Source organism: Sorex araneus, chromosome 10, assembly GCF_027595985.1.
Source record: "Sorex araneus isolate mSorAra2 chromosome 10, mSorAra2.pri, whole genome shotgun sequence".
In the NCBI taxonomy this organism is placed as follows: Eukaryota; Metazoa; Chordata; class Mammalia; order Eulipotyphla; family Soricidae; genus Sorex; species Sorex araneus.
Window position 1 is genome coordinate 13,537,413 of NC_073311.1, and position 23,849 is coordinate 13,561,261.

General features: G+C 35.7%; 1 protein-coding gene across 1 annotated transcript in view; it reads right to left on the bottom strand.

Annotated features, from left to right (window-relative positions):
- The window catches only part of PTPRR (protein tyrosine phosphatase receptor type R), a 310,632-nt gene that overhangs the window by 275,438 nt on the left and 11,345 nt on the right, over positions 1 to 23,849 (bottom strand). Inside the window, exon 2 of the mRNA XM_004602668.2 lies at positions 9,337 to 9,635. Coding sequence (XP_004602725.1) covers positions 9,337 to 9,635 — 299 coding nt within the window. The remainder of the gene's footprint in view (positions 1 to 9,336; positions 9,636 to 23,849) is intronic.

A 23,849-nucleotide genomic window follows, 5' to 3' on the forward strand; every position in this document is an offset into this window, starting at 1 on the left:
TTTATTTAGAAAAAAGTCAAATTCATATCTTAATACTCAAGTATATTTATGACCTTTATTATTAAGAAAATTATTGCATATGATTAGTGTTTAAAATTATAATAACAACAATCTGTATATAGGGCTTGTAAAATAACTCAAGTGGTAGAGTATATATCTAGAACATATAGGCTTCAAGTTCAACCCCCAGGACACTACATGTTCTCAGCATCATCAGTTGTGACCCTGGTGAACTCTTCTCCCCAACACTATAGGGTTTGACCCTCAATTGCTGACTATGGCTACTATAAAAAATCCGTTAGAGGGCTGGAGAGATAGTACAGCCAGTAAGGCCTTGCAAGTACCTGATCCAGGTTCAATCCTTGAGACCTGCATGGTCCCCCCAGGCCCAAGGAGTGATCCCTGAATAGAGTCATGAGTAAGCCCTGAGCATAGCCATGTGTGAACCAAAAACCAAAACCAAATAAAACAAAGATCTCTGAGAGATGAAGAGAGAGTACAGGGTGTAAGTCACTTGCTTCGAATGTGGCCCTCTCCTATTTGATCCCTGGCACCACATATTGTCCCTTGAGTAATTCACACTGGGAGTGAGACCTGAGCACAGAGCCAGGAGTAAGCCCTGAGCACAGCCAGTTATAGCACTCCCAAACAAAAAATATATGCATTTATTTATATAAATTTAGAACATTTACATTCTGCATATTCACAAAGGTAAGTTTCAATTACCTAGAATAAGTATTTCTGTGTGGTGTGGAATCCTTATAAAATAAAGTTCCAAAGTAAATTATTATTTTCTACATAATCATCTAATAATAATTATATTATCAAATTATTAATGAATTCTTCTGCATTTGAATCAGTAATAAAATTTTTTAAAAATATAAACGTCTGTAACAAAAGCTACTGACAATATAGCCAATGTTCATATCCTCAAGGTAATAAGTGCATTATTTTAATGCAGACAATTTTTGGTGATACATCTGGGAACAGGTGACAGGAGAACAGAGAACAGGTGTTGGCACTTTATAGCTAAAAGGAAAGGGTGACTTGTTAGGTTTTCAGAAAATAAATGAGGCAAATGGGTGTTTAACAAGAAGATTACTCCTAGCAATAGAAAAAAAAAACAACTACCAACAGAACTAGGTTTGAGCTGACACTTAAGTTCAAAGACAAAATTACTAAGCAGGCTGGTCTATGAGCTTGGGACGTGCCTTTGACTTAACAAAAGCAGACACTAGGGAAGGAGGATGATGTTAACAACCAGATAATTGGAAATGGAATCAAACTAGCATTTTGGTCAAGGTCATCACGTGGGTCCTACAGGTTACATGATACCACGTGCTTAAACGTTAGGGTAAAGGGTGCTTTCTAGATAGCTCCAGAAAGACAAGAGGCCCAGGAATTTCTTTTTAAACCAAGATCACAGTAGATCAGTCCAGCTAATTATTATCGCCGCCACTGCTACCATTACCTCCAGGACTGTGACAATGGACATTATGATATGTTATGCTTTACAGTGAATTTACAACAAATGTCTGAGCCTGAAAGAGTTGAAAGGGTAACTAGGTCAGAGATTACAACTACCATTAAAATAAAGAAACCAAAACTCAGAAATAGTCCCTTACTTCCCCAAGATATCAATGGTGGTGGCAGAACAGGAAGGTGAACCTAGGACACCTAAAATACTGTTCACACTGTCTTAAATTGCATTTTGTGGGAAGGAAAGCTTCTTCTTGAGATTGGAATTGGGCTGAGGTTAGACCCTACTGAGCAGTGAGCCAAACAGACCATTATACACACTGTAACTCTTTCATATAAATTCCACTTTTCTTATTTTCAAAAGCCCAATGGGTAAACAAATGTTCCCTCTAAGGGGAATTCCCGTTGGGTGACATCTAGACTCAACTCTTCCATACTTATTGCTATTTTGTTGTAGCGACTATTTGTTTAGACAAAACAATTACAGAAAAGATTTATGGCAGCTTAGAAAAACACATAGAATCCAAAATAAAATTGAATTAAAAAGTAAGGAAATGAGGAAATTGAATTAGAAGGAAAATGAGTGAAGAAAAATATCCAGCCAAGAATGAGGTTAGTTTACAAAATAAATAAGGCACTCAGTAAAGTTCTCTATATTTGGTAGTGTTAGACCACAAATTTGGCTCTTCATTTTTTATAGCAGTCAGGAGAAAGAGAGAAACATGATTCACAGCATTTAGAAGATATATAATTATAAGCCAATGAGTGGCTCAGGAAAAGTTCAAGTTTTATTGGTACTAAAACCAGAATATTGTTTTTTTTTTCCATTTTGTGCCCAATAATGATAATACTAGCCAGTTTCACATGAATCTTACTATGTTTCAGGCACAATGTTAAGTGCTTTCAATGCTAGATCTCATTCAATTTCCACAATAATTTCATAAGTTGGTTATTAATGGTATAATTTTTTGGCAGTTTGAGGAAACCAAAATACAGTGATTTTAAAGTGAGTCATAGAAAGGATGACAATTAGTAAGCAGATGATCTGGGATTTTAACATATTTCTGCTAAAGCCAACTTTATTTTTCCCATGGTTTTCATTTATAAGCTGTACCTTGCTTGGACTTCTAAATATCCCTGGATATACAATAGTATATTGTATAGTATTGAATATAATGTACTCCTTGCTGTGTATGTTAATTTTGATTTCTTTGTTACATTTGTCATCAAAAAGTACTATGACATTTACTTTTTCTATTCTCTTTTTCAATGTAAACTATATAGCTGAAATTATATTGCTTATTTTGTTCATTGTTATATTCTCAAAGTGTTTACGAACAAGTACATAATAGGTAATCATTAATTTATATCCATATCTTTATTATACCCAGTGATATCAAGTATCAACACCCAGGATATTGCACTTTGGTTCTACCACCGAGTCACATACCCAGGCATACAATTATAACTTTGAATAAATGAATAGACTCTTTAAGGAGAAAAGATTAGGAGCCCATCCAAAGTTTTACAATTTTGGGACTCCAGTTGTTCCTACTTTTTCTGAGTTCATAGATTGAATGGTTAAGAGGAGGTACTTACTTATATATTCTTCTCTAATCTTCATGGTTTACCTGTACTAGATTGCCTCAATGGTATTTATTAATGTCATCTTATTAATTATTCTGAGTTTCTAGTGCTTCTGTGTGTGTTGTTAAAAAAATTTTAAAGCCTCACAATAAACCCAAGCTCTCAATACTGACCTACTTTAGTTGATAAATAATATGAGTGTTAGGACATAGCTAGACACCTTCATTTTCTTCTATGTCAGAGTGAATTTGCCATCCATTTGAGTCTTAGTTCAAGAGTTTTTAGTATAACACTTGCCATTTATTTAATAGAAAAATCACATTTCCAAGGCCAAGTTGTACCTCCTCATAACCTCATTATTTCTTGAAGGGGTCACTAGGTCTTAAGAAAAACTGAATTTCAGGTAATCCTACTTAACATACATATTGTTGCTATATGACATCTATTTTACTTTTGCTGATATCTCAAAATCGTATCATTTTAAAAAATTCAAGTAACTTCTCTCTTCACAACCTGACTACATGTTGTTCAAGAATGAAATAATCTCTTAATCTTACCTAGCCATAAAAAAAACATAGGTATGGATATTTGGGACATTATCGACACTAGTGATGTTATTCTTTCTCACTGAATATTAAGCTGCAAGGATGGAATCTACTAATGTTGGTAGAAAGTGAAGAAAAACATTCTGAAGATCAAGTAACTTTAAAGGAAACAGAGCTTGGAGGTTGATCCTGATCAGTTCTTTGGGCACTTGATCAAATCAAATCTTAAAATTGATATAGTACAGCTCTGTATCATGATTTTTTTTTTGCTTGTTTGTTTTTTGGATCACACCAGGGGATGCACAGGGCTTATGTTACTCCTGGCCCTGCACTCAGGAATTACCCCTAGCGGTGCTCAGGGGATCATATGGGATGCTGGGAATTGAACCCGGGTCAGCTATGCACAAGGCAAACGATCCACTCACTGTGCTATTGTTCCAGTCCCCCATGATATTTTATTTTTTTAATAACTCCAACCTTCTTTATTTCATTTTTTCAAAAATTATTATCCGTTACATTGGCTATTTTTTTAAATTTATTTTTTAATTGACTTACCGTGATACATTGGCTATTTAAAAAAAATAATTAAGGAAATGAATGTAAATGTAACAATCCATTATATTTCCAAGTACAATGACAAGATGAATGGAAAATACACAGCAAGTAAACAAAGGTGAATGGTTTTTTGTTTTTTTTTGTTTTTGCTTTTTTGGGTCACACCCAGCATTGCTCAGGGGTTACTCCTGGCTCTGCACTCAGGAATTACTCCTGGCAGTGCTTGGGGAACCATATGGGATGCTGGGAATCGAACCCAGGTTGGCCGCGTGCAAGGCAAACGCCCTATCCGCTGTGCTATCGCTCCAGCCCCCAGTGAGTGTTCTTAATTCAAGCCCATGACAAGTATGTTTTATCATATTCACTATATAATTTATAAAAAATTGACAATTACCCCCCATGATATTTTCTTGACTCATTAATTTTTCTCTAGCTTGGATAGATTTATTGTTACTTTCAGCAAAATATTACTAATATTCCCTGACATGGCAGAGTTCCAAGGTAAGTGTAGATTAAATGATCACATGGCATATTCACTATGTAAATATGAGATTTTGATTAAGTCTATCTGTATCCTGAAAAAGTGTCCAACGATTATTTTTTAATATCATAAAACACATTAAATATTACAAATTATTCATTGAGGTAGCAAGGCAATCAAAGCTGGAATTTCAAAACTCTAAAAATTGCACTTGAGAATTATGTCTTTACAAAATAAAATTTAAAATAGGTCAAAAGGAAACCTGAGCTAGTGTGAAGCATGAACCAGAGTGTAGGATATAACTCTGGTTTGGTACTCAGGGCTACTCAAGGTGATTTATTTCAGTAGTCTTTTAAATTATCTACCTGATAAAAGCCATTTGCAAAAAATTTGTAGTATCAAAGAACAGTATTATTTCTGTGTGCATATCTGAGTGGTCAGCAAAGCTGTTAGCTTTAGGATTCTAGTTTTGCTGAGACCATCTCAGCCTCCTACAAACTCCGCAGTCTTCATATGTGTTAGGAGAGATCTTCCCTCAACTTCCCTCCTTCCTTGCACTCTTCCTCCTTCTGGCTGCCTTCCTCCTTTCTTTCCATTCTCCTTCCCTTCCTCCATTTCATTCCATTTTTCTTTATCTTGCTCCTCTCCTTTTGTGTACTTCTGTTCTATCCTGTCCTTCCTTATCCCTCTTATTTATCCCCTATAATTATTTTTATTTATTATGTGAACTCCATAATCTATCCACCTTTGATATTCTTAAACCTACTGAACTCTCCGTTGGGCTAGAAAATCTTAACCTTGCAATTTATGCTGTCACTGTCACTGTCATCCATTGCTCAAACGGGCACCAGTAACGTCTCTCATTGAGAGACTTATTGTTACTGTTTTTGGCATATCCAATACGCACGGGTAGTTTGCCAGGCTCTGCCGAGCGGGCTTCATACTCTCAATAGCTTGAGGGGCTCTCTGAGAGGGGCGGAGGAATCAAACACGGGTTGGCCGCGTGAAAGGCGAATGCTCTACTGCTTACTATCGCTCCAGCAGCAATTTATGCTGAAATCACAAAACCGTAAAGGGCTATATCTTCTTCCACTCTCCCATTCCCACTCCCACCTCCCACCCCCACGCCTAGGCCTGGCTTCTTCCTTCATGATTTTGTGAACTTTTCCCTGGTGAATGTCGTAGAACACCTTTGCTTAAAGACATTTTGTGTTTTGTTGAGATTTTTAGGATCCTGCAAGAGGACTGACCTTGAGGACATTAATATTCTTTCTACATTGCCTTTCTATGGAATATTCCTAACAAAATATTGTAGTTGAATTCTGGAACATAATTACTATTCTTTGTGATAAGCATTCTATTTGTGGTATTGTTTTATTTTTCTTTGAATAAATAAAATACAGATTCTTAGATTGTAAAGGAAAGAAGAAAAATTAAAAATCATTTGTGAACTAATGTTTTTGTGAACTTCTTTTTGGCAGCAATAAAGAATCAGGAAAGGAGGAGGACACAGTATATTTTCTGTTACAATTAAAGTTAAATTCCTCTTTCTAAAATCCATTGTCTTGATAATATCAAAGTGAGAAAAAGAAAGAAATATAGAAGGAAAGAGTAATCCTTACCCGTGAGCTAGAAAGTTTTTGAAGTTGTGTGTGTGTACACACTGAAATCACTAAAATATATATCAAGTTATATCAAATGACATCACTGAACTATATCAAGTAAATACTACATATAAACATCAATAAAATATGTAAATATAAACTGTACTTGTTACACAGTTGTTTGAAGATACCACCATGTTGGGGACGGGCCTGGACGCCCCTCGCTTCTGTCCCTGTAAACAGGGACTGGGTGCGGGGTAGGCCTAGGCACTCCCTACCTTAGTTCCTGTAAACAGGAATGAGTATGGAGAAACTTGGCATGAGGGCGAGTCATCTCCTGACAGCTGACCTGGACCGGCGGCCGAAGGGCCACCATACTCTGGCAGCCAGCCTGGAAAGGAGGTTGAAGGGCCACCATGCTCTGGCGACCTGCCTCGAGAGAAAAGTTGAAGGGCCACCATGCTCTGGCAGCTGGACTCGAGAGGAGGCTGAAGGGAGGATTGACTCACGTCTGCCTTGGCCATGCTCAAAGCCACATCTGCTTTCCCATATTTCTCAAGGCTGAGATAAGGAACCAAAATAATAAGAAGGAACCGAAAAACAAGTAATATTGGCAAAAATAAAGTTGCTTGCACCGCTTGATTAGTAATGTTGATGTCACTTATGTAACCTGCTGATTATTGCTAAAGTAAGATTATATAAACCTGCTTGGATTTTAATAAACTTGCTGTATGCCGTATGTTGCATGCAGTCCTCCCTAGCCCACGCAACTCTCATTCCCTCTCTCCGAACGAGGTTCAAGTTGGCCGCGCGGGCTGCAGCACCACCAGACTATATATACACACATGAATATGTGCATATATATTTTATTACATATAATATATTATGTACATAAAGATATACACAATATATATGTATATACATATACAATATATGCATGTGTTTTATGTAATAATACATAATATGTATATGTATAATTATAAATTAACACCTTAGTATACAAACATCCCAGTTACTTCTTTCTAGATACCTTAGAATATCTCTCTTTTCATTATCCCCATTCTATTCCTTAATCTTTCTTCTTTACAAGGGTCACCCCTATCTATGGGTGTGTCTGCGTGTGCCCAGGATCATTACTTATAATAAATGAGCCTGATGGTTTGTACTCAGAGTAGGCCGGAGAGTGCAGTGCCTTAGCACAAGGATAAAGGGGGCCATCAGGTATATAATTAGAGGCGTTCAGGGGCCATGGATGTTGGGAACAGAATTCATGCCTTCACACATGCTGGACAGGTGCTTATACACTTCAGCTCAGCTGTCTTCTGAACACCCTAAGTCTCTTTTTTCTTGATAGATTAAACTTAGGAATCCACTGATAATTAACTAAATGTTGATTCTCTACTTTTTGGGGGGAGGTTGAATATTATTGGTTTGATTTTTTAAAAGACATCCTGCATCTTTAGTTTTCACATTCATGATGTACATAAGTAATGTTTAAGAACACTAACACTATCAATCCCCATGGCAGAGCCTGGCAAGTTCCCTGTGGCGTATTCGATATGCCAATAACAGTAACAACAAGTCTCACAATGGAGGCGTACTATCAATGGCTACTGCATATCTGCTAAGCACAAAGACCAGATTCAGAAGTGTTAAGCAAGGATAACAGTAAAATTGCCTATTACATTTATGTAATCATCAGCCCAAAGGAAAAGCACAGTTTCTTCATAAATCTCTACACCATGAATAAAGTGAAAGTGAAATAACCTGCAGAAAAATGTCTCAAACACACCTCTTGTTTGCCTTAGAATTAATTTAAAAAGTACATGACATTACAAGAAAGTACCAACTTCTTGAACTATAATTCACAGTGACTAAGAGTTGATGACTATAGGTATGTGATGGCTATTAAAGGAAATGCTTCCCATGACTCCTGTCATCTTGGGCAAATTCAGATACAGCAATGTCATTACCATCATTTACCTCATTGAATAAGCAGAGTACGTGATCACATGATCTTCGCCTTCAGAATATCTGTCATTCATAAAAATGTAGAAAATTTGTTCAAGTATTTCAGAAGACCAATGGATTTAATTTTTGCCTAATTCTAGATGTCTAAAAAGGTGAGTAGATCATAATAACTATTCAATTTACGCTAGCTGAAAACACCAATGGATGAATTTCTGATTTTTAATGCTAAGAATGGTGTCTACATGTATCAGAAAAACATTAAGAAAAGCAGATACAAAAAAAGTCTTTATTTATCAGGTACATAGAGAGAATACCCGTATGCAACCATGGTATCATTAAATTAACTTGGCCTTAAAGTTAATGATATTTTGGGGTGCAGGAATATAATGATAGTCATCATTTAGTTACCAATTTGAATTTTAATATGGATTCTCCCACTTTGATTGTGAACTTGAAAGAGACAATAATCTAAACAGCATTATCAACTCAGCATGTATTTAAACAATGTTGTCTCCACAAATTAAATTATGACCTCGTTAAATAACTCAAGAGTATAAACAATGGGGTCACTGATTGCATGTCATGATTAATAAAGAGTAATGTTTGTTAGTGTATTAGAAATGTCATCCATCTATTACTCCTAAACCACCATATTTAGACTTAGAGAAACTACTTTCCCACTACAATTTCCCTTCATTTAGTTATTTCTTATTTCTCATGATTTGAGTCAAATGGCCAGAAGACTTTCAATAACTACTCTTTAATTATACAAGCAGAGACAAAGGACTATCTGCTTAGGAGGGAATATTAATGGAGGTAAGAATGGTCTCAAATAATGGGTATATATTATCTACTAGAATCTTAAGGTCTTCCTAAAGAAACTCATTTTCAACTATGACCATGCACAGGAAATTCAGATAAGATTTCTTATTTCATTGGCTTACGTTAAAGAGGAAGCAATCAAATAATACAAAATAAAAAGGAGCAGTGAAAAGTGCTATGTAAATTTTCATTGAGATCCAATGATTACCATTCACCATTAGCATTTTTCAAAGCATTTTGGATGCCACAGAGGAAATCACTGGCATTGGAATCAATTAAATGAAGTACTCACCACCACAATTACATTAGCTGCTGGAATTGGAAGGTTTTCCACTTCAAGATCTTCACCAGCCACAGCGAGCAGATTAAGAGATGGGTCATAGGCAGGCCTAGGAAATGCTGAATTAACTATTTGGTGTCTTTTGCTCAATTGAGCTTGAGAAATGGAATGGTAGCTGTGTTTATATATCTTTTGTGGAGCTATATCCAGACTTTTCTCAATATCTTGTGTATGGTGGTAAATGAATGCTGGTCTCCTGTTCTTCTTCTGATGAACTGCCAACAAGTGATCATTATTTACAGAAAGGCACCCTGAAAAGGGGGAGAAACAGAAAGAAAAGGAAAAACTTTATTTAGTTAAGTAAGTAGTAATATTTGATACAGTGATTTATCCTTTCTAAGATGGTTTTAAGACATGTAAAGTATTTAGACTTCTTAGTTTTCATTCCCTCCTCCTGCTCTCCAACCTGCTTTACCATCCGCAGCAAAAAGAACACACATAAATCTAGGGAGATGGTTCAAAGGGTAGGAGCTCATGCTTTGTATTCAGGAACCATGGTTCCAATCCCTGACACAGTATGGTCTTCTAGAATACCACCAGGAGTGACCCAAGAGCATCTAGCGAGAAGTAGCCCTCCCTCAGTATTGCTGAGTATGGCCTTAAAATTTAATTAATTAATTAATTAATAAGTGACCTTCCCCCCAAAAAAAAGTCATGGCTCCTGAAGTCATCCCAAAGACATTGAACACTCAGGATGAGGTTTGAAAGCATTCACTTTTCAGATATCTTTTTTCTAATATATTTTAGAAAAGAATCTCTTCCTTTATCTAAATTTACCTTCACAAAATGCTTACTTTCCTTTTACTAAATGTTCTATCTATTCCTCATTTCCTATTCATACTTTCCTGCCTTTTTTAGCTAGCAAACCATATTTCATGCTTATTTTATAATGCTTTCATATTTACTAGATATTATATACATTTTAATGCTTATAAAGTATTTTAAGTTCATTGAGGTCAGGAACCTGAGTATATTCATTATGTCAGTAACCTCCACTGGTATAAAATAGACATTATATCTTCTCACATAGTAATATAACAGACAAGACCACGTTTCCAAACTTTCCCTGCAACTATATGTTGTCATTTGATCATGATACAGTCATTGTGTAATAAGTAAACATAATATGGAAAGCGATGTGATATAACCTTTCCTTCTACCTTTGTAATGAAGTGTGGGTAGTTTGGTAGAAACATATGGTAAAAAGCATGTGTTAAGAATGATGGAGTAGGGGCTGGAGCGATAACACAGTGGGTAGGGCGTTTGCCTTGCACTCAGCTGACCTAGGTTCGATTCCCAGCATCCCATATGGTCCCCTGAGCACCACCAGGAGTGATTCCTGAGTGCAGAGCCAGGAGTAACCCCTATGCATCTCTGGGTGTGACCCAAAAAAGCAAAAAATAAAAAAAAGAATGATGGAGTAATATAAAACAGAAGGAGCCTAGTCAGGAGGTTTCTGATGGAAGTGAATACATTATCCTGATGAAACTATATACATATATATATATAATGTATATATATGTATATATGGGCACAGAGAGAGAGAGAGAGAGAGAGAGAGAGAGAGAGAGAGAGAGAAGTGCCTGACTCAGAAGCAGACTGAGGGAAGGCATTGTGGAGAGAGGGAAACATTGTGATGGTGGAAATGTACACTTGTGAAGATACAGGAGTTAGAACATTGTATGACTTAAGCCCAATCATAAGCAGCTTCATAACTGTGCATCTCCTGGTGATTCAATAAAAAAAGAGCAGCTAGAAAAACAACAATGAAATACACTGTTTTGAATTTTAAATGTTTTTAATGGTAGTTTTTTTCTAAATTTGATAGACTAACTTTATTAAGTACAACAGAATATACAGTTATTTTATAGTCATCTTCATCTAATCAGCATCTTTTGCAAGCTCAGTAGCATGATTGCTTTCAAAATGCCTAATTTCTATTTTGTGTCTTTAGTATTTAAACCATAAATATTTGTTTCTATTATTATTTAAGAATTCACATGAAACACAACTGATTGAATGTGTTAAAAGACTAAGATCACTAGTACCCAAAGAAGATTTTGTCTCTTATAACTTGGAAGAAAGTACTTGAGCTGACTATGAAAACAATATGTCTTTTTATTCCAAGGTAAAAGTTTGACGCCTACCAGTGAGACAGAATTGCTGTTGCTGTTAGAAATATATGCTGGTCACACAATGTTTGATGAGGGCAACGGCTGTAAAAACTAACAATTTCTCTACTCTGGATTCACCATAAACATTAAATAATAAGCAAAGAAGCAGCTTAGAGAATGCAGATTTATGAGAAAAGAAAAAGGAAGACAAATTTACTCAGAATATTTTATTTTTCCTTCTATGTAGTACCAATTACAGCCAACCTCTTAGAGCCAGTTTATTAAAACAGGGGAGTCCAGTTAACAAATGCTGTCTGTGCAAAAATTGATCTACAGGGAAGATTGGGGAGAACTTAACTTGAAGTATAAATGAAATCACAGTAAAAATTTTTGAGCTTTATCCAATTGCATATGTGAAAGTCTTTTTTTGTCTTTTATTATAAAATGACTCAAATTGGCAGTATAACATTAAGAGTCCCAGAATAATAGTTAAATAGAAAAAGAAATTTCAATGTAATGTGCTTAAATTCTGAATCAGAATTACCTTAGATATTAAAATGCAGGACTATAGGTCCCAGTCTAGAAATACTATATCAGAATTTTTGTAGATATAGCATTTCAAATTACTTTAGCAATATAAATAAACAGGTAAATATTTTGGTAATGCTAAGATTGAGTTGCCTGCTAAATATCAAGGTAGGGATATTGAATTACAAGTTGGATAACTTGCAGTTCTTGTTTGAAGGGGAAGAGAGATATTTGTAAATCACCTATGATAGATGAAATTTAAATTCAGTGACTAGCTGTTGATAAAGAAAAGCATATAGAATAGAGTGCTGTAGAATTCCAAATACAGTAATGAATAAGAAGGCGAACTAGCATAGATATTGATAAGGGATGGTAATTGAGTTCGAGAAAAATCAGGAAAAAAATTTCATAATCTTAACAAAGAAAATGTTTTAGAAGCTACATGTTAAATAGAATTTTAGACAAAAACAACAGAAAAATCACTGAGTGGTATTTCTAGAAGTAACAATATAAATGAATCCCCCATGTGTTTCCAAGGGAGCTAAGTCTCACTGAAATACACTGAGAGATTAAACTAATTTACAAAGCACATAAGAGAGTAATGACATGTGAGACAGTGAGAAGGTAGAAAGAGTATCATTTGAGAAACCATGAGAAATAAAAAAAATAAAAGGTGCTTTAACATAAGTTGATTCAAATGGTCTAAAAATAAGTATTTTATAAGGGAGAAAAGACAAAAAGGGATTTAAAAAGAAATACGGATCAGTGCAGGAGACAAGGCACTTACATTGTATGCAGCTAGTTTGATCCCCAACACTGTGTGTCTCCTAAGTAATGTTAAGGGACACATCTGAGTACGGTACCAGAGATTACTCCTGAGCACCACTGGGTAGAGATTCCAAACCCAAGCCTTCCCTTTGCAAAAAGAGAAGAAATAATCCCATTTCAGTCCAAGTGGAAATAAAAAACAAGAAAATGGACTCACTAATTAAACTCAATGTACGGGCTAATGTATGTATTAGACAACACTGAATGGAGAACCAGTAAATAGGGAAGTTTTAAGTAACAACTGAAAACCAGCAAAGGGAAATTAGGAGAAGTGATAGGGAAAAAGAAGGTAGGAGATTTTAATACACTGACTTTTCAGATGGTATGTTATGATTCACACCTGCTGTATTCTTATTCTTAGTTATACCCTCCCAGTGTTGATGAACTAGATCTTGGTCGCCATTTACTTCTAATCAAATGGTATGCAAAAGTGATGGGATATAACCAGTGGTTATTAGGGTTTAGACATTGTGAATTAGAGGAGAGCAAGAAAGTAATTTTGGAGAAATTGAATTTTGAGTATACTGTGGTGGCAAGTTTGTTTTTTGTGTGTTTGTTTGTTTGCTTTTTGGATTGCACCTGGCGATGCACAGGGGTTACTCCTGGCTCTGCACTCAGGAATTACTCCTGACAGTGCTCAGGGGACCATATGGGATGCTGGGAATCGAACCTGGGTTGGCCGTATGCAAAGCAAATACCCTATCCACTGTCCTATATAAATTTAATCAAGTCAAATTCATAAAAGCATACACTAAACAGCTTGTAGATTATACTATATTATTATTTTTTTTTTAAAAAATTATTGAATTACCATGAAATACAGTTACAAGCTTTCATGTTGGGTTACAATCACACAATGATCAAACACCCATCCCTCCACCAGTGCACATTCCCCACCACCAATATCCCCAGTATACCCCCTTTTCCCCACCCTCCCCTGCCTCCATGGCAGACAATATTCCAAATAGTTTCTCTACTTTTCGGATAATATATCATTTTTAAAATTAAAAACAAGGTCTTTTTAATTCTATATTTTGAGTCACTAGCCCAGTATTATTTCTTTTTTTATTGAATCACTGTGAGATACACAGTTACAAGGCTGTTTATGATCAGGTTTCAATTATACAATGTTCCCAAACCCTCTTTGTCATAGATAGTTGGAAACTATCTTTATTCTGCCCCAATCACTTGAAGCAGGCTTCCAACCATGGACCAATATTTCTAGTCCTTGTTTCTACTGTCCTTGGGTATTAGTATCATATTATGTTTTTTACATCCCACAAATAAGTGCAATCATTCTTTGTCTGTCCCTCTCCTTATATTTTTAAGTTTAAAACTCATCAAAATGTTTTCTGATCAATAATTGAAAATTTATATTAAAATTATTAATAAAAATAGAAATTAGTTTGTATGTGGTTGAAGGGGAGAAAATTTGATTTAATTGAATTGAAAAGTGAGTGTGAAAGATAAGGCAAAAAAATCAGTGCTGGTATTGATATGGTGGAATAAAGAACCCTCATCTACTCTTGGTGGGAATGCTGACTGATTCAACCTCATTGGAAAACTCTATAGACACTCTTCAAAGATCCAAACATTGAACTTTCATATCCATATAAACCAGCAATTCTACTTCTTGGCATCTACTCCAAAGGCTTCCAAGCATTATTTTGAAAATATTTATGCCCCTATGTTCAGTGCAGCACAATTCCCAATAGCCATAAACTGAAAACCAACTTGTGCCCAATAAAAGATAATTAGATAAAGAAATTGTGCAATATAATACCAGATAGAGAAATTGTCTAACTTAATAAAACTTAACTATAAGAAAAGGTAAAAATATGCTATTTGCCACTCTGTGGATGTAACTCATAGGTGTCATGCTGAGTTGAAAGAGATAATCATACAGGATCCTTTTTTTTTTAATTTTTTTTTTGGGTCACACCTGGCGATGCACAGGGGTTACTCCTGGCTCTGCACTCAGGAATCACCCCTGGTGGTGCTCAGGGGACCATATGGGATGCTGGGATTTGAACCTGGATCGGCCGCATGCAAGGCAAACGCCCTACCTGCTGTGCTATCGCTTCAGCCCCCAGGATCCCTTTTGTATGTGAGATAAAAAGAAACTTGAAGGAAACAACAGATGGCCAAAGTTACCAAAGCTTGAGTTGGTCTACAGAATTGAGTTTACTTGGAGGGGAGAAGTGATAGATGGGAAGGATCCTTAGAAAACTGGTGGAGAGAAGCAGACACTTTGGTGGTGGGTGTGCTGTTGGAACAATGTATGCGTAAATTATCATTACAATATTGTAAGTCACAGTACCTCAATTAAAAAGGGGACTAAACAAAAACCAACCCATATGGAAAACTCTTGCAACAAGTTTATATATGACAAGAAAAAGCATTTTTAGAAAGGAGAGTTAGGATTAAAGGTTAAAGAAACTCTGGTACATCTACACAATGGAATACTATGTAGCTGTCAGAAAACATGAAGTCATGAAATTTGCATATAAATGGATCAACATGGAAAGTATCATGTTGAGTGAAATGAGTCAGAAAGAAAGAGACAGACATAGAAAGATTGCACTCATATGTGGAATATAATGGAACTGAGAAGTACAAGTTGGCAACGATGCAACTTCTGGCAGATAACTCTCTGGACTTAGTTACTAAAATACTAAATTACAGAAACCCAAAACTGAGAGGCCGCTAAGTGTGGTCACTCGACCTCATACTTCTTCATCCTCAGCAATGGAAAACAAATTATCTAATGCTTCCTTTTCAGCAGGTCTGACTTTAGGGGAGAGACTCTCCAAACAATAATAGTGAGTTTTGTTGAAATATTGTATGCAATCAAAGTGAAAGTAAAGTGAAATTTATTAGTTACACAGGCGGGGGGGGGGCTTAGGGTGTGGGGGCTAGGGGCGTGGGGGGGTTAGGGGTGTGAGGGGGTGGGGTGGAGCTATACTGGGATTCTTGGTGGTGGAATACGAGCACTGGTGAAGGGATGGGTATTCGAGCATTGTATAACTGAGATTTAAACCTGAAAACTTTGTAACTTTCCACATGGTGACTCAATAAAAAATTTAAAAAAAAAATAAAGGATTTGAAATTTTTTCCATATATGAGACATTTGAGCTCATGTAACTCTTAAAGAGAAGTAGATGAAGAAATAGAAGAAAGAGGGTGGAGTGGAATAATCTGTCATATTATCAGAGGAGTTTTGATCAAGAGTACAGTTGTGGTGGGGGGAGGTCAGAGAGATAGTACAGTGGTTAAAGAGCCTGCATGCTGCTGACTTGAATTCAATATCCACCATCCAATATGGTCCACTGAGCACCTCCAGGAGTGAACCAGGGCTTCCCATGTGAGAAGTAGAGCCAGGAGTAAGCCCTGAGAACTGCCAGTTGTGACCTGACACACACATACAAATACACCAAGAAAAACAAACAAAAAAGAGTACTGTTAGGAAAATGAGTCTTCAATTGGATGGAGATTAGGATATTGAGGAACTTGGTGCTGGGTGTTAAACAAGTTTTATTCTGATGGTTTCTACTTTATCTGTGTAAAAAGTGAAAAATTCATCTCAAAAGGCAAGATTAAAAAAAACAGAGCCTTCATATTAATGGAGAAGGACTGAAACAACTCTTGTGAAAAATTAGGGACAAGACTGTATGGAATGTATAGTAGGATTGCTCTTTATTGAGAACTCAGTGATAAGTTTTCCATCTCATTAAGTGAGAATGTTTATCACAGATTATGAATTTGCTATCTATTTACTTTTGTCAAATTCATACTCAGCTATGCTGAGGTGGACATTGAGGTGCCCAGGATCTTGTACATGATATGTGTGCAATATATGTGTGCATATACGTGAGACTCATGCATTTGTTCTATCATTTGAGTTATGCCCTTGACCTTAACAGTATTATTGCATTCAAAATAAAAGTATTTCTTTTGTTTTTATTTGAGTTTTGTGATCCACAACTGATGGCATTTGGGGATTAGTTCCAGTTCCTTGCTTGGGTGTAGCTCCTAGCAGTGCTTCTGGGTCTGTGCTCAGGATCACCACCAAGGGCTTCTCATACATGAAACATGTGCTCAGTTCTTTTAGCTCTCAGGCCCAAATTAATAAAACTTCTATTGATAAACTGATACTGGTTATGAAAATAACCAATTTTGATAGCCATAAAATTTCACAATTAAAATTTTATTCTGCATATGACCTTAATCTATAAAGAAGTATTTAATAAGGGAAAGAAGTACATATACAATTATAATATTAATTTTTAATGTATTATGACTATTTTAAATTAAATATTGACAATTCATGAATATACATGTTTGAGTAACCTTGTATACACCCTCTCAGAATAATTTCTTATAAGAAGATAAGTTGGTGTTGTTAATTTATGAAAGGAACAAGAAGTGGTCTCCAAAGAGACTTGAAAAAGCAGGAAATCAAAAAAGGTGTACTTTCCTCTTAATAATTTTGTGAAAATACAATTACTGTTTTTAAAGAATTGCAACACTTTTTTTTGATGAAGAGATATAAATGAATAGCATAATGAATGTCCCTTAGGAATCTCTTTGAGAAATGGTGAAGCTCTAATTTGATTTACAAACAAAATCAGAGGAAACCAAAAAGCAGGATTTCCCAAACTTAAAGTTCCCAAAGCTTTCAGCAGAAACTAATAACTCTTTGATAGAGCTCATGCACTAACAAGACTTTGTCCTCTAGCTGAACTCTGGACACTAAGATGAACTAAACCCCTCTAGCAATGGAATTAAGATCACTGCAGCTTCAGTGAACTGCATTTTAATGTGACAGGTGCTCTGCATTTTTGCATTCTAGACCCTTAAGCAGCCTGACCCCCTATGAAAGACTGAGCCAATCTGCCTCTGAGAAGACAGTTCCCATTTGGTTCCATCCTCTAACCCTGTTAGAAATCTGCAGCCCCCAAATCAGGGAGGCAATATTCACCTTTGTCCCCTGCCTTTTTGCCAGTTGATTTCGCAACAAAGCCTATCATTTTCCCAAAAGCTGGTGCCACTGTGACTGACTTCCATGTATCCTAGCAGAAAGTCATTGGTCAGTAACAGAAATGGCTCTCAAAAAAAATTAAAGACACTGAGAATACCAGTGAACATTTATGCAGAAAATTACTATCAACAGCATTAGAAAGGAAAGAAACAGCTTATTTAAAAAGAATGAAGAGCTTAGAGACCAAGATTCTAGCTTTAATACCACTTCCTCTCTTCTCTCACCTATGTAAACCTTAGCAAATCTCCTTACACTCAGTTTCAGTTTTTTCATCAGAAAATGAAGATGGTTTTGAACATGTACTAGATTAGAAGTGTACTTCAACAAAAGATCAAACTTAATTCAGTTAGATAGATTTAAAATAATGGTTTTTTTTTCTGAAGAGCTAAGTTTTTCCTAAGTATAATAAAAGGAAACGTAAGGAACAGGGTAGAAATCTTGAATGTAAGGTGGCTGACAGCAAAAGTGTTGTTCAAGTTCTTCTATGATTGGATAGGTGATGAAGTCACAAGGTACTTCTCTTCAGTTAGCAGTTCCAGGCAAATGACGACTTTGCCTGACAAACACTGTAGCCGTCCCCGTACAGTATTCATATTCCAAATACCATAACAGATATATACATACCTCTCGGAGAGACCAACAAGCTACAAAGAGTATCCTGCCCACACGGCAGAGCATGCCAAGCTACCTGTGGCATATTCAATATGCCAAAAACAGTAACAATAGGTCTCGTTCCCCTGACCCTGAAAGAGCGTCCAATCGTTGGAAAAGATGAGTAAGGAGAGGCTGCTAAAATCTCAGAGTTGAGTGTAATAGAGACGCTAGTGGTGCCTGCTCGAGTAAATCGACGAAAAATGGAATGACAGTGATATAGTGATTTGATCAGTGGTGTATCTAATTTGTTTATTACTAAAAAACAAACTGAGTCTATTGCTATAGAACTGTCTCTATTCATCCCAACAGAAAAGAGAAACTGAATCCTGTGAGATAAGAAATTTTTGTCTTAATTTACATGTTTTATACAGTGTTACCATACCATGCCCACAATCAAAATGTCAATATCCAAAGTATCCTCCCCTTCACCCTCACCACCCTGCCCTTTGGTACACACAGTTTTACGACAAGAATCTACTTGTTTTGACTGTCTATTTTCTACTACTGTGCTTTTATCTCTTACTAAATATGCATGAGTTTATCTGGTATTTGTCTTTTAACAAAGACATCTTGTTATCCTTAAAAAAACTGATATTAATACATATTCATATTTCCCTACTTTTATTTTCTAATTCTTTAGCCACTTTCATCTCACTACATCTAGTTTGACTAGATATCTCTTATTTTCTCCTATTCACCTCCTCTATTGAAAGTTAAACATCACAGTGAAAAATATTTGGGAGTCACAGATTTGAAAGCCATTTCGGGACAGTTATACTGTGTGTTTTATGCTGGTAATAAAATAATAATAAAATAATTTCATATTTCCTGAACTTTTAGTTTTGATGTTATTTTTTATTAGTGAAACAAAATTACAGAGTGTAAATCACATAATTATGACAATATTGAAACAACGTGATCAGACATAATTTCTGAAAGAGGAATGGAGTTGGGGCCACTTATCCCTTATTTTCTTACTCTATTAGGAGAAATGAGATTCATGACTGCTCAGAAAGAAGCAGTCATTTTCCCCCAGTTCCTGAAGAACTGAGTCAATGAATATTTGCAAAAGAGGTTGATAGAAATCAATGTTTTTATCTTTTAAATTCTATACAGCACTTAAGTTCATCATCTCTTTGCACTTTAGTTCATCATCTATTTGTAACTATAAAATAGCAACACCTCACTATAATTTAAAAAGAGCATAAATAAAAAGATCACATTTCCTGACTTCAAACTGTAGTCAAATCAATAGTAGTTAAAGCTCCATGGCATTTAACTAAAATTCAGAGTACAATAGAACACAATTTGGACTCCAGAAATAAAGCCACACATATATGGGTTCCAATAGAGTCAAGTGTGTACAATGAAGCAAGAAAATATTCTTTAAAAAATGGTGTTGAGAAAATTGAAAAAGCACATGCAAAAAATAAAGCTAGATTGCTAGCACTGAACATAGTAATTAAAAAAAAACATTAAGGACTTGGATGTAAGATTTGAAAACATAAAATAATAAAAGAAAACATGGGAAATACACTTGTTGACATCAACCTCAGCAATATATTTGAGAATCTGATCTATTAAAAGGGGAAACAAAAGCAAAAATAAACAAATGGGACTACATCAAATCAAAATACAATGAAAGAAACTTGCATTAATATAAAAAGATATACTACTGAATGGGAGAAGGTATCTTATCACCATAATTCCCACAAATGATAGATATAAAACATAAAATAAAATATAAATATTGATTTAACAATTAGCTGGAGAGACCAGAGAGAGTTATGTGGGCCGTACTTCGGATGCAGGAGGCCAGCATACAATCCCCAGCGCTAGCTGGAGCGGCTGTCAAACACAGATTTGGGAGCAGACACTGAGTCCCTTTGGGAGTGTCCCTCCAAAATATGCAAATCAAAAATAAATAAACATACAGGCAGAGAATCTCTCTCTATATATAGATTCCATAAAAGGAGACACTAAAATGGGCAACAGATGCATGAAGAAATGTTTATGTCTTCATATTAAGGGAAACACAGCACAAAACAAGAATATAGCCTCATATAAGAAATAGGTTGTTACCCCAAATACAAGAAACAAAAGGTGTGGGAGATGGAGAGAGAATAGAACACATGGTTGGCGGGAATATAAATTGGTGCAACGATTATGGAAAGCAGTAATGTGCTTACTGCTTCTTCAAAATATTCTAAAATAGAAATTTCACATGACCCAGTTTTACTATACCTGGTAAGTTACCCCCCTAATTCAAGAACTCTAAAATAAATATATGCACTCCCATATTTATTGCAGCATTATTTATGGTAGGCAAGTACTGGAAACCACTTAAGTACCCACTGATTGGTGAATTGTTAAAGAATATGACGTATATATAAACAGTGAATACTATTTAACTATAAAACATAAAACCTGCTATTTACAGTAATATGAGTGAACCCAGATAGTATTATGATTAGTGAAATAAACCAAAGACAAACAGCATGATTTTACTTTTATGTATTTATAAATAAAACAAATAAAAAATAAATAAAACAAAAAAATTTAGACTTTAAGACAAATTATTGGTTACAAGAAAGGAAGGTGAAATGTACCTGGATAAATTGGTGGAAAATGGGCACACACTAAAGTATACTGTTGGACTTTTAGTGTTAAACTTAATCTAAGACTCATACTTTGGGTATCAGAAATATACACCTGAAATTTTGTCATGACACAATGTAATTTTAGTAACAAAAGACATGAACTTCATTGAGATGTACCTCAAGGAAATGCAGAAGGGGGGAAATGGTCATATGTATAGACAACTGGAAAATACTAACCTTTACAAAATGACTGAGTTCTATATGTATTTACTGAATAATAAATTATTAAATTTATAAAATATAACTTTTATACATTAGTCATTATCACATAGTTAAAATACTTCTATATACATAAATTATAGCAATTATCAACTAATTTCATTATTTTATAGTAGAGTTTTCCAGATAGCACAGTGGGTAGGGCATTTGCCTTGCACTCGACCGACCCTGATTTGATTCCTCCATCCCTCTTGGAGAGCCCGGCAAGTTACCAAGAGTATCCCACCCGCAAGGTGGAGCCTGGCAAGCTCCCCGTGCCCCCCGTGGTGTATTCAATATGCCAAAAACATTAACAACAAGATTCACAATGAAGATGTTACTCGTGCCCACTTGAGCAAATTGATGAACAACGTGACGACAGTGCTACTTTAGATTTTATGTGTTGTTTTGTATAATTTGGTAGTTTCTCTATGAATTAAAACTTACTTCCTCTATTTGACTCCAACTTACAAAAGTGTTCAAAGATACACTCTACCCATGACTATCAAGAAAAACGATATCAGAGATACTGGGGACAGGAGGGTAAGGACAGTGTCCACTTGAAAAAATCCCTCAGGCCAGAATAATAGTACAGCAGGTAGGGTGCTTGCCTTTTATGTGGCTGACCCAGGTTCAAACCCTAGAACTCCATATGGTCCCTGAACCCCACCAGGAGTGATCCCTGAGCTCAGAGCCAGAAGTAAGCCCTGAGGTGTGGCCCCAAACCAAGGAGAGAGGGGGGGGTGTGGTGGAGAAAATATCCTTGCTTTGTCTGAATTTATGGGTTTGAGGGTATTGGTGTGCACTTCAGGTCAATACTTCTACTTCATCCTGCTTTAATCCCTTCATTCATCAGTTGGAATTAAGTTCACAGGGCTAAGGCACTGCTCTCTTATAACTATTTGAATAGTGAATATTTATTAAGGAAAGATCAGAGATGAACAACTATTCTTACCTAGATTACCTAGAGCATATGACTGCATCATATATTTCCTAAAATATATCTAGTTTAGAAAAGAGTCTCCTGAAATATAAGCTGCCAGCATGAACTCCACACTTTAATTGAGAATGAAGAAGAAAGTCAAAGTCAAAAATTGAGACTCAGCTTGACTACACAGTACAGAAGTTTAACTTCAAGTTCTGTAGTGAGAATGGGTGCACAGTACAGTAGGAGAGGGTGAGGGAGGGAAAACAAGAGGCACTTTTCCCTTAAGACAAAGGATAGCACTAGACTGACAGATGTGGATCTTGTACACATTGGAAATTTACTGCCAGTTCTACAATAGTAGTTCAAAAATACATTCTTGGAAACTCTGATTTCATGAAGTGTCCCCTTAACCTCTACCACACAAACACAGCCCAAGAAATATGGATCTGATCTGGTCTGGAATATGCAGACCACGAAAAATACAGAGTTTTTAGTATGTCCTTGGAGGGAGGTTAGGTTTTGAAGGGAAATGATTTGATCCCTATGATGCTGTGAATTCAGATAGCCTGGGCAGAATAGGGCAGCAGGAGTGATGCTACTATCCTGCCTGAGACCTGAAGTCTGGGGTAAGAGACACCACCAGAACAACTGCTCATGACTATACTGCCTATGAGAGAGGATTTTTCTCTTATATATAATACTCTGAAGTTTGGAAAATAATATTTACTTATTCAAATTTTATAATTAGGTATAAATTTGGAAATTATGTAAATTTTTCATTTAAAACACAAAGCATAACTTTCCTTTTTTTTAAAAAAATGGGGTATGCCAGTTAGATTTTCTCAGTAAACATTCTTCCCAAGAGATGATCATAATGTGATTTTCCCCCTCTTTTTGAGTATGGGAACAGTATACAAAGCCAATGAAAGCATTCACATGCTAATATGGTTAACTGTTGTAACTAGTAGCTATTAAATATATTCAATGTTCTGGCTCCCACACTGTGGTATATTATGCATTAAATCTTTAAATCCTTAACCATTCTACAAAGCTATACTATGGTATTAGCCTTTTTTCCCGGAGAAGAAAAGTGAGACACAGAAAGCTCAAATTGTAAATAGCACAGCTGAATCAAGGAGTCACGTACTAGAGCTGAATTTTTGTGTTTTATTATATTTTATAAAGCATAGCATATTTCTGCTGTTTCTGAGGTATAGCATGCTATTTCAAAACTTACTCTCTTATAAGCGTGAGATGATTATCTTATAAATGCACCTGGGATAGAGATTAGCATATTTTAAGGACTTAGTAAATACTTCCTTGTATTTTCCTTTCATATGATGAAATCTACTTGCTTTTTCCTACCGAAGCCAATATTTATCTTGAAAGGAAATTCTTTTATATCTTTTCATAGTTTTAATTAATGTTAAGGTTTAGGAATGACAAACAACATGAAAAAATTTACAATGCAAGCATTCCAAATAGCAAGCCTTTCCCAGTTTAAGGAAACAAGT